General features: G+C 39.9%; 1 protein-coding gene across 1 annotated transcript in view; it reads left to right on the top strand.

Annotated features, from left to right (window-relative positions):
• The first annotated feature begins 1,572 nt into the window (after nt 1–1,572).
• The window catches only part of ASB11 (ankyrin repeat and SOCS box containing 11), a 32,175-nt gene continuing 20,871 nt past the window's right edge, over nt 1,573–12,876 (top strand). Inside the window, exon 1 of the mRNA XM_017512351.2 lies at nt 1,573–1,853. Within this exon, the coding sequence (XP_017367840.1) occupies nt 1,673–1,853 (181 nt within the window). The 5' untranslated portion in view covers nt 1,573–1,672. The remainder of the gene's footprint in view (nt 1,854–12,876) is intronic.

Below are 12,876 nucleotides of genomic sequence, written 5' to 3'. Positions count from 1 at the left end.
TGAGGTGGAGTTTCACTCTTGTTTCCCAGGCTGGAGTGCGGTGGTGTAATCTCGGCTCACCACAACCTCTGCCTCCCAGGTTGAAGCGATTCTCCTGCCTTAGCCTCCCAAGTAGTTGGGATTATAGGGATGCACCACCACGCCTAGCTAATTTTGTATTTTTAGTAGAGACGGGGTTTCTCCATGTTGGTTGGGTTGGTCTCAAACTCCCGACCTCAGGTGATCCGCCCACCTCAGCCTCCCAAAGTGCTGGGATTACAGGTGTGAGCCACCGTGCCCAGCCTCCCCATATTTTTGCATAAAGCATTTGTTAAGATTTATTAGGCTGTTTGTATAACTTTATTTTGGTTTGTCTTTTCAACTGATTTTAGAAATTTACAAAATCTAACATAGTCAAGAAAGAAGGCAGAGACCTAGAGTGATGAGGAAAACTAAAAATAAACCCATTTCACTTGTGTTGGCCAGCTGATAAGAGAAAATCGCCCAACCTATGTATTCTTGGGCAATACATAGGGAAAAATACATAGGGAAACAATTTCCCTATGTATTTTTAGAGAAGGTTGATTCATGGAATATTTGGGTACTTCATCCAGAACCTAGGGCATCTCTTTCATCCATTTCACTATGACTCTTCCATGATCAAGGATAGCCCACATTTTTCAGAAATGGGCACCACGTTTACCCATGCTTGAAATGCAAGTGAATGATCAGGAGGGAACCTTGCCGTGGGACCTTGTCCCAGATGGAACTACCATGGCAAGTAGTACGATGCTTCTAGTCTGACACTTTCACTTGGAGAGGCATCCAAGATATGCCTTTTAATAGATACAGTCTTGGCCAGGAATGGTGGCTCATGCCTGTAATCCTAGCACTTTGGGAGGCCAAGGTAGGCGGATCAACTGAGGTCAGGGGTTCAAGACCAGCCTGGCCAACATGGCGAAACCTCATCTCTACTAAAAATATGAGAATTATCCAGGTGTGGTGGTGCATGCCTGTAATCCCAGCTACTCAGGAGGCTGAGGCAGGAGAATCACTTGAACCCAGGAAGCAGAGATTGTAGTGAGCGGAGATTGTGCCACTGCACTCCAGCCTGGGTGACAGAGTACGACTCCATCTCAAAAATAAATAAATACATACAGCCTTAGGGTAAATGGTCTTTTTTAAGTGGTCATATTTTAGATTTGGGCTTAATCCTCTATAAACTTCAGAATTAGGAGAAAATGAAATGCTCCAGGGAGTAGTATTTCCCACTTAGAACATAGAGTATATTTGCACTTTTTTTTGTATGTCAAATAACTTGCTTTATCTTTATAGAATCTGAGAAGTTTCTGTCTTTCCAACCCTGCCTTCTAATATAAAACAGCAAAAATAGGAGTTTGGGAGTAAAAAAGACTTGGATATGAATCTTATTTGTTAAATAGTACTTGAGTTATGTAGTTCTAGAACTATTGGATGTTTCTGGTTAGAAGGAAATTTCTTTAGTTTATTTAACACTGCTGTGGATGTCAGCACATGCAGTTTGCCAAATCACAGTTAGATTAGAACTTACAAACTGAGTTCTTGGTAACAGGAGCACTGAGTGCTAGAAGGTTTAAAATAGATGTCATATGATACCAATTATAACTCAGTGAAATTTTGCAGTCCTAGGACCCTACACAGAGCATAAGCCAAAATGGAAGATGGTCCTGTTTTCTATGGCTTTAAAAACATTTTTATTACAATGTTTGCTACCTTTTTTTTCTTTAAGCTTTTGATTAAAGTTTTTTTGGCCCTCCTAACCCATTTCTATATCGTCAAAGGAAATAGAAAAGAAGCGGCTAGGATAGCAGAAGAGATCTATGGTGGAATTTCAGGTAAAAGTACATGAATCTGTTCCCAATATTTAAAAAAAAAAATCCCTCCTAGATAATTCATATGAATAGTATTTCTCGAAGGCAGATTATATTTATAGTTTGATTTTAAGTGGGTAGTTTGAAAAATTGTCACTTAAAGTAGCAAATGCTGTTGGCTGCATCAATTTGTGGAGGATTTTCAGCTTTATTTTTTGCAAGTTAGTAGATCTTGTAGCAGTTGTTATTTAAGAAGTAAACAGGTAGTGGCTTACTAAGAGTATTTTGAGAAACTTCATTTCTACTGGCCCAGATAATTACTTGTATATAATTATTATCTTTACAATTTTTAAGCATACTTTAACAATGAAGAGCATTCTAACCAGACTAAATTTTCTCAGGAAATATAATGACTAATAAATTGTAATTAAAGCAGCAAACATGGCATGCTGTATGTATTTTTGTGCTGTGATTTGCAATTAGAATTAACCACTTGTGGCTGTCAGGAAAAGCCCTTCACTAAACCCATTTTATATGGTAGCATGCAAAGCACTCCAAACAAGGTTTATTTTAATATGAAATGCCAAGATTTGGGCAAAATATTTTAAATTCTCATGCTTTGTAGAGATTAGTGTTCATTTCTTTCAAGAAATGAGTCACTTTAATTGTAGTGAGATGTTACAAAAGTAAATGAGTCAGATATCCCTGTCACTGCTGGATTGTCACTTAATAGAGGAGTATTTATTCATAAACAGAGTTCAGAATTTCCCTATGTATTTTTAGTGTTTGCAGGGGTTCCAGGATTACATCATTCTTTATCTAGTATCCATTTCAATTTGCATCCAGGATTCTCTTTCAAAATAGACTTATGCTATGTGATTCCAATACACTAGACAACTCAGAATACACTAGACAACAGCAGTCTTATCTAAAGAAATAAGATCTCCGAGGACGAAGCATCAGAATGCTTCAATTAACTGGGGAAAATGAGAAGAATTGTGAAGTTTCAGAAAGTATCAGAAGGTCCGGACCATGGAAAGAGATTTCTTTTGGGGATTATATTTGTCACACATTTCAGGGAGGTATGTTACGTTGACTAGTTAAAAAAAAGTAATGCTTCTATTTAGTTTCAAGTTAAGCATCATCTGAAAAGTTATTTTCTAATTTAATTTGTTAATTTGGGCAAAGGCTTTCTAAAATTTTCAGTAATCATTTTGTGTTCTTATAGATACATCATTCTTCTGGTTTAAATGAGATGAAGTCCAGCAAAGTCAGTATTAGCAAGAACATGTTAAAAATGTTTTCTCCTGTTGCTCCTGTGCATTATTTCTGTCTTTGTGATTTTTAATTAAGTGCAGTCTTTAAAAAGTATAAAACCTTATTATAGTCAAGACCCATGTAAGCACGGTTTGAATTTAATCTGGAGCTGGAATACAAATCTCTTAAATATAATTCATTCATTCTGTAGTGCAAATATCTTTACTTGTTCAATTTCTTAAAATAACACTCATTTAATTTGCAAGTAGCATAGTGTTCTAAGGTGAAAAACGTTTTTCAATTATTGTTAAAGAGACAGAATGGTGCATGTCAATTTCCCAGTTTTATTTCCTTCGTGTGTGTGTGTGTGTGTGTGTGTGTGTGTGTGGTGTGTGTGTGAGTGTACATATACATGAATCCCCCCCCCCCCCACAATATATAATAGAGAGTATATCCAGATTTGGTAAATAAGTCTTTCTGGGTTTTTTGTTGTTTTGTTTTGGATTTTTGAGATGGATCCTTGCTCTGTCACCCAGTCTGGAGTGAAGCGGCATAATCTCAGCTCAGTGCAACCTCTGCCTCTGGGTTTCAAGTGAGTCTTGTGCCTCAGCTTCCTGAGTAGCTGGGATTACAGGTGCACACCACCGTGCCTGGCTAATTTTTGTATTTTTAGTACAGACTGAGTTTTGCCATGTTGGCCAGGCTGGTCTCAAACTCCTGACCTCAACTGATCTGCCTGCCTTGCCCTCCCAAAGTGCTGGGATTATAGGTGTGAGCCCCCCTGTCCATCTGCTAAGTAAGTCTTTCTATAAGAATGTAGGCAGCAACATGCCAGGACCAGTATTTTTCATGTGATTCTGTGCTTTTTCTTTTGATACCACTGTCGACAGTCAGATACTATATATTTAAAGTTAGGTATATTAAAAATCAAGAGCAAAATTTTGTGAAAGTGTTAAATTCAAACCAGAAATCAAACTCTAACCAGAAATCACCTTTGCTTTTCATTGGTCAGACAAATGTTTGTTGGGAAAATATATGACATTTAATCAGTAAATTGGCTTATTGACTTAGAAAAGTGTCAGCCCAAAGTTAAATTTCTTGATTTTGCCAGCATATGCTATTCCTGTAAACTATTGTCAGCAATGTCAAAAACAAGGAAGGGCAGGAAAAACCTAGCCAGGACACAGGTTAGACTTTCGTAGATCCGGAGCCCTTTCTTTTTGGAGGCTGCATTTAACACTGCATACCTCATTAAATATCATTCTTTGGGCTGTAAAGGCTTTTGGAAAGTTATTTTTTATTTTTTTGTGGTGGGGGGTGTATTTCATAGTCTGGAATACATTCTGTTGTTTGTCTTTGTGGCTTAAACTATTACATTTGGTGATCACTCACCATAGTTGAATTAAGCCATGGTTGACTATTATTAGTTTTGGTTTTTAAACTTCTTTATTTTGTCAATTATATGTCGTTTTTTATTTTAAAGTTTAAAACATTGTCCTTGAGCTTTGGTGTTATGTCTAGAATACCAGATGGATCACTGGATCCCACCTTCAATCCATAGATATTTCTGCAGGCACTGTCTCAGGAGAGAGGTATGATTTTTCAACCTTTGCTAATTTGTACTAAGCTATGTTTAGTACTATGACTTGGTCATCAAGAAATAAAATACAGCGTAGATACAGATTGATCATGTTTTTTACAACCCTTCAGCCAGCCATGTTTCAGAATTCGGTTGCTTTTGAATGTTAGAAAGATCATACAATGTACATACGGTCCATTACACAGCACTTTTGGTTGTGCCTGGAGCTTCCTCCCACAATCAAACATTTTGATTTTCTATAGTGAACATATAAATATTCACACTAGGTGGAAATACAAAGAAAAGTAGTAAATTGCTTAACCTGAGTCCTGGCCATGCTTTGCTGCTAAACAAGTTGGTAAGTTTGTATCAAAGTTGGGGAAAAGCTTGGTTTTCAGAATTGGAGGAACTTTACAAGTGTAGATGAGAGGTTGTAGAACTGTAGTGCCCTCTTTCAAAACAAAAAAAGGCTATTTTAAGCTACGTCCAAAAAATCAGTACCATTCTAAGTGTTATGCTTAAAATCACTTGTTGATGGACTGACCATGATTTGACAGCTATGCCTCTGCCTGACTCAGCTTTCTGAATCCTTTTTCCTGTCTTTTCCATTCCAATAGGATTGCCTTTGTTTCATTCTTCCCCAAACCTCTACCTAGTCTTCTGCTCTTATTTAGTTTTGCTGGTTGTCTCCGCAAACATTGGCCTAACTATCCTCTAAGTAGCATATCAGGTGCCTGCTGGCTTTTCCTAGGTTAGGACAACCAGTCCTTGGCAGAAGCTCAGCCTCCCACCCCTCAAGAGTTCAAAGGAGTCTTCTTTCTAATACGCTGCAACATAGTAAATTGTGTCTAACATAGCTCACTGTGTCTTGTCTCCTCTCTAGGAATGGACATTCTGGAGAAGATTCATTTTAACTCAATTTTATTCTAAAATTTTAGATATCTCAGGAAATATATTCTATTTTCCCAGTTACCTTTGTTTCACATAAAATACTGTTAATTCTGCTAGGCTCTTACCTGTATTTTGGTTCAAAATTAAAATTCCTTATGACTTTTCCTTAACAAATGCTACAGAAGTTGTTGTTTCATATGATTTTCTTTATGTATTTATTTATTTTTGAGACAGAGTTTCCCTCTTATTGCCCAGGCTAGAGTGCAATGGTGTGATCTCGGCTCACTGCAACCTCTACCTCCCAGGTTAAAGTGATTCTGCTGCCTCAGCCTCCCGAGTAGCTAGGACTACAGGCACCTGCCACCACGCCCAGCTAATTTTTGTATTTTTAGTAGAGATGGGGTGTCACCATGTTGGCCAGGCTGGTCTCAAACTCCTGACCTCAGGTGATCTGCCTGCCTTGGCCTCCCAAAGTGCTAGGATTACAGGTGTGAGCCACTGCACCCGGCCTCATATGATTTTAGAACTTGAATAAAGAGAATAAAGATTGTTCCATATGCACTGGGGATTATAACCAGTTAGGTCATCTTTTTAAATTTAAAAAAAAAAATCAGTAATCTGAGGCTGGGCGCGGTAGCTCATGCCTATAATCTCAGCACTTTGGGAGGCCAAGGTAGATGGATCACTAGGTCAGGAGTTCAAGACTATCCTGGCCAAGGTGGTGAAACCCTGTCTCTACTGAAACTACAAAAATTAGCTGGGTGCAGTGGCAGGCGCCTATAATCCCAGCTACTCGGGAGGCAGAAGAAGGAGAATCACTTGAACCTGGGAGGCGGAGGTTGCAGGGAGCAGAGATCAAAAAAAAGAAAAAAAAAAAAGAAGAAGAAAGAAAACTCCATAAAAAAAAAAAAAAAAAAAAAAAAAAAAAAAAAAAAAAAAAAAAAAAAAAAAAAAAAAAAAAAAAAAAAAAAAAAAAAGAAAGAAAGATAAAAACAGTAATCCAAAATACTTTTTGAAATTAGTATAAAAATTACAAAAAGAAAGTTTAATTGGTTTTTATCTCAAATTGTTGGACTTTTGACAATTGTTTTCCATCTGAACCAATTTTGTTATTGAGATACATGGTTTTAGAAGTTGTCGTGAAGTTGTTATTCAAACAGTCTGAGATACAAATCGCATTCTGAGAAAAATTCAAAGGGGGAAATGAAAAAGTACTTGAACATTTTCTGTACACCTCATCAGGGATAAGCAAACATATTTGTAGAGTAAACTATCTTCATGATGTGTTTGCAACCCTGTGACACAGGCAGTCTGCCAAAAAACTAAAAATAGATTGCCTTAGAAGAGGATGATTGAGTCCTACTTAAGCATTCATTTATTTGGAGAGCTCAGTTGCATATTTCCTGAAGGGAATGGAAAAACTCCCAAGCTGCCAAGTAACTTTTATCCTCAATTTCTCACAATTAGCTCCAATTTGCAAAATAAGAATGGTTAAGAGTGAGAGACTCTGTTGGGAACAAGAATAGAAAAGCAGGAGACCCCACTGTGGCAGTTTCTGGAAAAGGGTTCTGTGTGAAAACCCTTGAAAGTCCTTTGGAGCAAGTACTGGGAAATTATGGGACTAGAAATATTACTTTCTTGAGAGTTTCCCGTTGGGAACAAAAAAGGATTTCTACTTTTAAGGCGGTACAATCGATTTATTTCACATCATTTATAGCAGTGGTCTCCAACCTTTTTGGCACCAGGGACCGCTTTCATGGAAGACAGTTTTCTCCGTGGATGGGGGTGTGGGGGGATGGTTTCAGGATGATTCTTGTGTACTACATTTATTGTGCGCTTTATTTCTATTATTATTACATTGTAATATATAATGAAATAATTACACAACTCACCATAATGTAGAATCGGTGGGAGTCCTGAGCTTGTTTTCCTGCAACTAGATGGTCCCATCTAGGAGTGGTGGGAAACAGTGACAGATCATCAGGCACTAGACTCTTATAAGGAGCGCCCAACCTAGATCCCTTATATGCACAGTTCACGATAGGGTTCACATTTCCTATGAGGATCTAGTGCCAATGAAGATCTGACAGGAGGCAGAGCTCAGGAGGTAATGCAAGTGATGGGCAGTGGCCACAAATACAGAAGAAGGGGCCGGGTACTGTGGCTCATGTCTGTAATCCCAGCATTTTGGGAGACTGAGGCAGGTGAATCCCTTGAGGTCAGGAGTTTGAGACCATCCTGGGCAACATGGCAAAACGGCGTCTCTACTAAAAATACAAAAATTAGCTGGGAGTGGTGGTATGTGGCTTTGGTCCTAGCTACTTTTGTCCTTGGGCTTTGGTGTTATGTCTAGAACACCAGATGGATCACTGGATCCCACCTTCAGTCCATAGATATTTAGACAGGAGGCTGAGGCCAGAGAATCGCTTGAATCCGGGAGGTGGAGGTTGCAGTGAGCCAGGATCATGCCACTATTCTCCAGCCTGGGTGACAGAGTGAGACTCCGTCTCAAAAAAAAAAAAAAATACAGAAGACGTGTCACTTGCTCACCTCCTGCTGTGCGGCCTGGTTCCTAACAGGCCACAGAATGGCCCGGGGGTTAGGGATCCCTGATTTATAGAGAGGAGGTTGATATCACAGCATCCCAAGACAAGCCAGTCTACCACGAGAATAAGCAAAATTTAAAAACCAATAGTTCTTAAAACCAGAACAAGGTGTGTTCTAAAGTCCCCGTAACTTGGGTTTCAGCCCTATTTTTGATGCTTCCTAACCATTAGACAGCTTCATGTGGAGCAGTGGTTGTTGTGCATTTTGGGGTGTTACCATTCATAAGAGCAAGGCTCTTCCCCGCTTCACTGAAAGCTATGGGATGGGTACTCTAGGAGAAATACAAGTTTAGATAAGGGGCATTCAGAAGGAGGGGAGCCTGGTATTTCACTCTCAAGTTGGAAATCTGCTTAGAAAGACAACTTGCTGAATTCCCCATGCCACATGAATATGAGGAAGAGAATTGGAAAGCAGCGGTGTGGTGAGGAAGAAGCCCAGAACAAAAACCATTCCCTCCCTCTTTCTTGGTAGAATCAAAGATGGCACCACAGGCTTGTTACCTTGATCTCAGAGGCATAGGGTTGTAATGGGGGACATCAGAGGATGCTGCAGTGATGGGAGACACTAGGAGAGGTGGCCAAATGCCAATGGATGGGAAAGGTGTGTGGGCCTAAGCCCCATGCCACAGATCTGGAGTGAGGCTTGAAGTTGAGACTGATCAAGCAGGACCAGCTAACATATCCCGTTAACATATCCCATCCTATTTCCCTTTCCTATCCCTCTCGTTTCTCCCCACTTACAAGATGCTAGAGGAGTTAGACCCTAGAAGAAGGAGGTGAGGACCAGTTGTGGTGGGTCGCACCTGTAATCCCAGCACTTTGGGAGGCTGAGCCGGGCGGATCACCTGGTCAGGAGTTTGAGACCAGCCTGACCAACATGGAGAAACCCTGTCTCTACGAAAAATACAAAATTAGCTGGGTATGGTGGTGCATGCCTGTAATCCCAGCTACTCGGGAGGCTGAGGCAGGAGAATCACTTGAACTTGGGAGGTGAAGATTGCGGTGAGCTGAGATCATGCCATTGCATTCCAGCCTGGGCAACAAGAGCGAAACTCCATCTCAAAAAGAAAAAAAGAAGGAGGAGGTGGGAAGCATGTGAAAAACATGCTATCCTTCTGTCTCCAGCTGCTGGGTGGGCTAAAGAAGGCCACACCCTGCCCTGGGAGTGGGAAAAGGCCAGGAGCTGTAAAGAGGATCAGAGATTAAAGTTAGAAAGAGAGCGAGTCTGTGTTATTTTAAAAACTCTTTATGGAAGTATGATGTAAATACAGAGACACGCATAAATCCTAAGTGAACAACTACATGAATGTTCACAAAATGAACACAATCAGGAACCAGCACCTAAAAGCAAGAAATTGCATATTAACAGCATGGCCGCTACCATGCCCTCTTGCAGACAGTTCTCACCCCTACTCGACGTGCTTTTGACTCCTAATACCCAAGGCAAATTTGCCTTCCTTGTATACTTTATAGCAGGGGTCCCAAACCCCCAAACCAAAGACCAACACCAGTCCGTGGCCTGTTAGGAACTGGGCCACACAGCAGGAGGCGAGTGGCAGGTTAGGGAACATTACTGCCTGAGCCCCGCTTCCTGTCAGATCAGTGGTGGCATTAGATTCTCATAAGAGTGCAAGCCCTATTGTGAACTGCACATGCGAGGGACCTAGATTGCACTCTATTTATGAGAGTCTAATGCCTGATGATCTGAGGTGGAACAGTTTCATCCTGAAACTACTACCACCTCCTCCCACGCTGGTCTGTGGAAAAGTTGTCTTCCATGAAACCAGTCCCTGGTGGCAAAAAGGTCGGGGACTGCTGCTTTTAGAAACCAAATCACACAGTATGTGTTCTTTTGTCTCTGGCTTCTTTCACTCAACATGAGGTTTGTGAGATTTATCCATGTTGTGTATAGGAGTTGAGTCTAATGGAATTGATAAGTAACAGAAAGTTACTAGAAATTCAGGATCACCACAGCTGACTTGGAGGCAAGTTTTAGAAATAATGAAAACATTTGTGTTGATAACCTAAGTTAACTCTTCTAATTGCAAGTTGCCATTTAAATCTTGTTTTTATTTTTGAATGGAATACTTATAGTACCTTCAAGTGACCCAGGTTGACTGTCTATTGTCAGAACAATGAAATGACAAAGCCACAGCTATGGGTTTGCCTCTTCCATTGGTCAGGGTGCTGAGTTGGCAGCCATGGGTAGACTGTCCTACCCCCCCAGTGCCTGCATTCACTTCCAAGAGCAATTAGGCAAGAGCGTAAGGTCTGAAGTACATTTCACATTGAATGAGATGGAGATGTATTAGAGGAAAAGCCTCAGTAATTGAGAATTATATGCATACATTGTCTCAATATTTACAGTTTATGCAAATTATAAATGTCCAAAGAGATTTGAAAATATTCTTTTTGTCAACTCTCAACTAACTAAAGACAAGGGTAGATACAAATGCAATATATGCTCATGTTAAAAATTTTTGGCCGAGCATAGTGGCTCATGCCTGTAATCCCAGCACCTTGGGAGGCTGAGGCAGGTGGATCATGAGGTCAGGAGATTGAGACCATCCTGGCCAACACCATGAAACCCCATCTGTACTAAAAATACAAAAAATTAGCTGGGCATGGTGGCACGTGCCTATAGTCCCAGCTACTCGGGAGGCTGATGCAGGAGAATTGCTTGAACCCGGGAGGCGGAGGTTGCAGTGAGCCAAGATCACACCACTGCACTCCAGCCTGGGTGACAGAGCAAGACTCCATCTCAAAAAAAAAATAAATAAAAAATAAATAAATTTATCTGTTTTTGAAATACCATTCGACCCAGCAATCCCATTACTGGGTACATACCTAAAAGAATATGAATTGTTCTGTTATAAAGACACATGCATGCATATGTTCATTATAGCACTATTCACAATAACAAAGACATGGAATCAACCCAAATTTTCATTAATGACAGACTGGATAAAGAAAATGTGGCAGATATATATTATGGAATACTATGCAGCCATAAAAAAGAATGAGATCATGTCCTTTGCAGGGACATAGATGGAGCTGGAGGCCATTATCCTTAGAAAACCAACAGGAACAGAAAACCAAATGCCATATTTTCTCACTTATAACTGGGAGCTAAATGATGACAACACATGGACACATAGAGGGGAACAATACACACTGGGGCCTATTGAAGGTGGAGGGTAGGAGGAGGGAGAGGATCAGGGAAAATAAAGGATACTAGGCTTAATACCTGGGTGATGAAATACTCTGTAAAACAAACCCCCATGACACAAGTTTACCTATGGAACAAACCTGCACATCTTCCACATGTGCCCCTGATCTTAAGATAAAATTTTTTTAAAAAAGATGATTTCTATTACATATAATTATTTTCTTGGGAAAATTTTTTTAATCTGTTTTTCTTTGTTATTATAAAAAGCAATACACATTCATATCAGGAGTATGGGATAACCATTGATTTGATCTGTCTGTCTATCATCTTTTTTTCTTGTTAAAATATTTGGAACTAATTTCAACAGACAGATACGTTACAAGAACAGTACAAAAAATACCTGCTTCTCTTTACTCCAGAGACCCCATTCATGTTTAGCCAACTGTCCTAATGTCCTTGATAGCAAAAGGATCAGGTGTGTTGCCTTTACATAGCATGTTTCATCATCTCCAATCTAGAGCTGTTCCTCAGTCTCTCAATTATTTTGTAAAATGTCCCCTCAGTTTGGGTTGGTGCACAGTGTCCTCCTTAACAGATTTGGGTTATGCATTTTGGGCAGAAAGATCACAGAAGTGGTGGTGTGTTCTTCTCGTTATGTTTCTTATGACACATGATGTTGCTCATCGTACTCCATCAGACAGCAATCTGTTCCATCACTGCTGATGTTGACTTTGATCACTTGGGCAACATGACGTCTACAATTCTGTTCCATAAAATTACCCCTGTTCCTTTTCTAATTAGTAATTATTTTGCAGGGAGATGAGTTGGGGCTGATACTATTATTTCTTCAATTTCTAAGTGGGAATTTTATTATGAGAAAGCACTTTCCCTTCTGTGTCTTTATATATTTATTTTTTAGAGTTGTAATGAAAATTTCTTTTTTATTTTTTATTATACTTTAAATTCTGGGGTATATCTGCAGATTGTGCAGGTTTGTTACATAGGTATACACGTGCCATGGTGGTTTGCTGCATCCATCTCCTCCATCATCTACATTAGGTATTTCTCTTAATGTGATCCCTCCCCAATCCCCCTACCCGCTGCTATCCCTCCCTTAGCCTTCCCTCCCCCTGACAGGCCCCAGTGTGTGATGTTCCCCTCCCTGTGTCCATGTGTTCTCATTGTTCAACACCCACTTATGAGTGAGAACATGCGGTGTTTGGTTTTCTGTTCTTATGTCAGTTTGCTGAGAATGATGGTTTCCAGCTTCATCCATGTCCCTGTAAAGGACATGATCTCATCCTTTTTTATGGCTGCATAGTACTCCATGGTGTATATGTGCCACATTTTCTTTATCCAGACTGTCATTAATGGGCATTTGGGTATATATTCATTTATATCAGTGAGGACTTCTAGATTACCATTTTACTTGATAGGATATAATCTCTTATCTCTTTGTTTATTTTGATACTCAAGTTGTCCTGTATACCAGTTGCTCCAATATCAGTCCAACCCTGTAAAGTGGAAGCCCCATCAAGCCAGCAT

This window comes from Cebus imitator, unplaced genomic scaffold (assembly GCF_001604975.1).
Source record: "Cebus imitator isolate Cc_AM_T3 unplaced genomic scaffold, Cebus_imitator-1.0 Scaffold471, whole genome shotgun sequence".
In the NCBI taxonomy this organism is placed as follows: domain Eukaryota; kingdom Metazoa; phylum Chordata; class Mammalia; order Primates; family Cebidae; genus Cebus; species Cebus imitator.
This window is presented reverse-complemented; position numbering and strand designations above follow the sequence as displayed.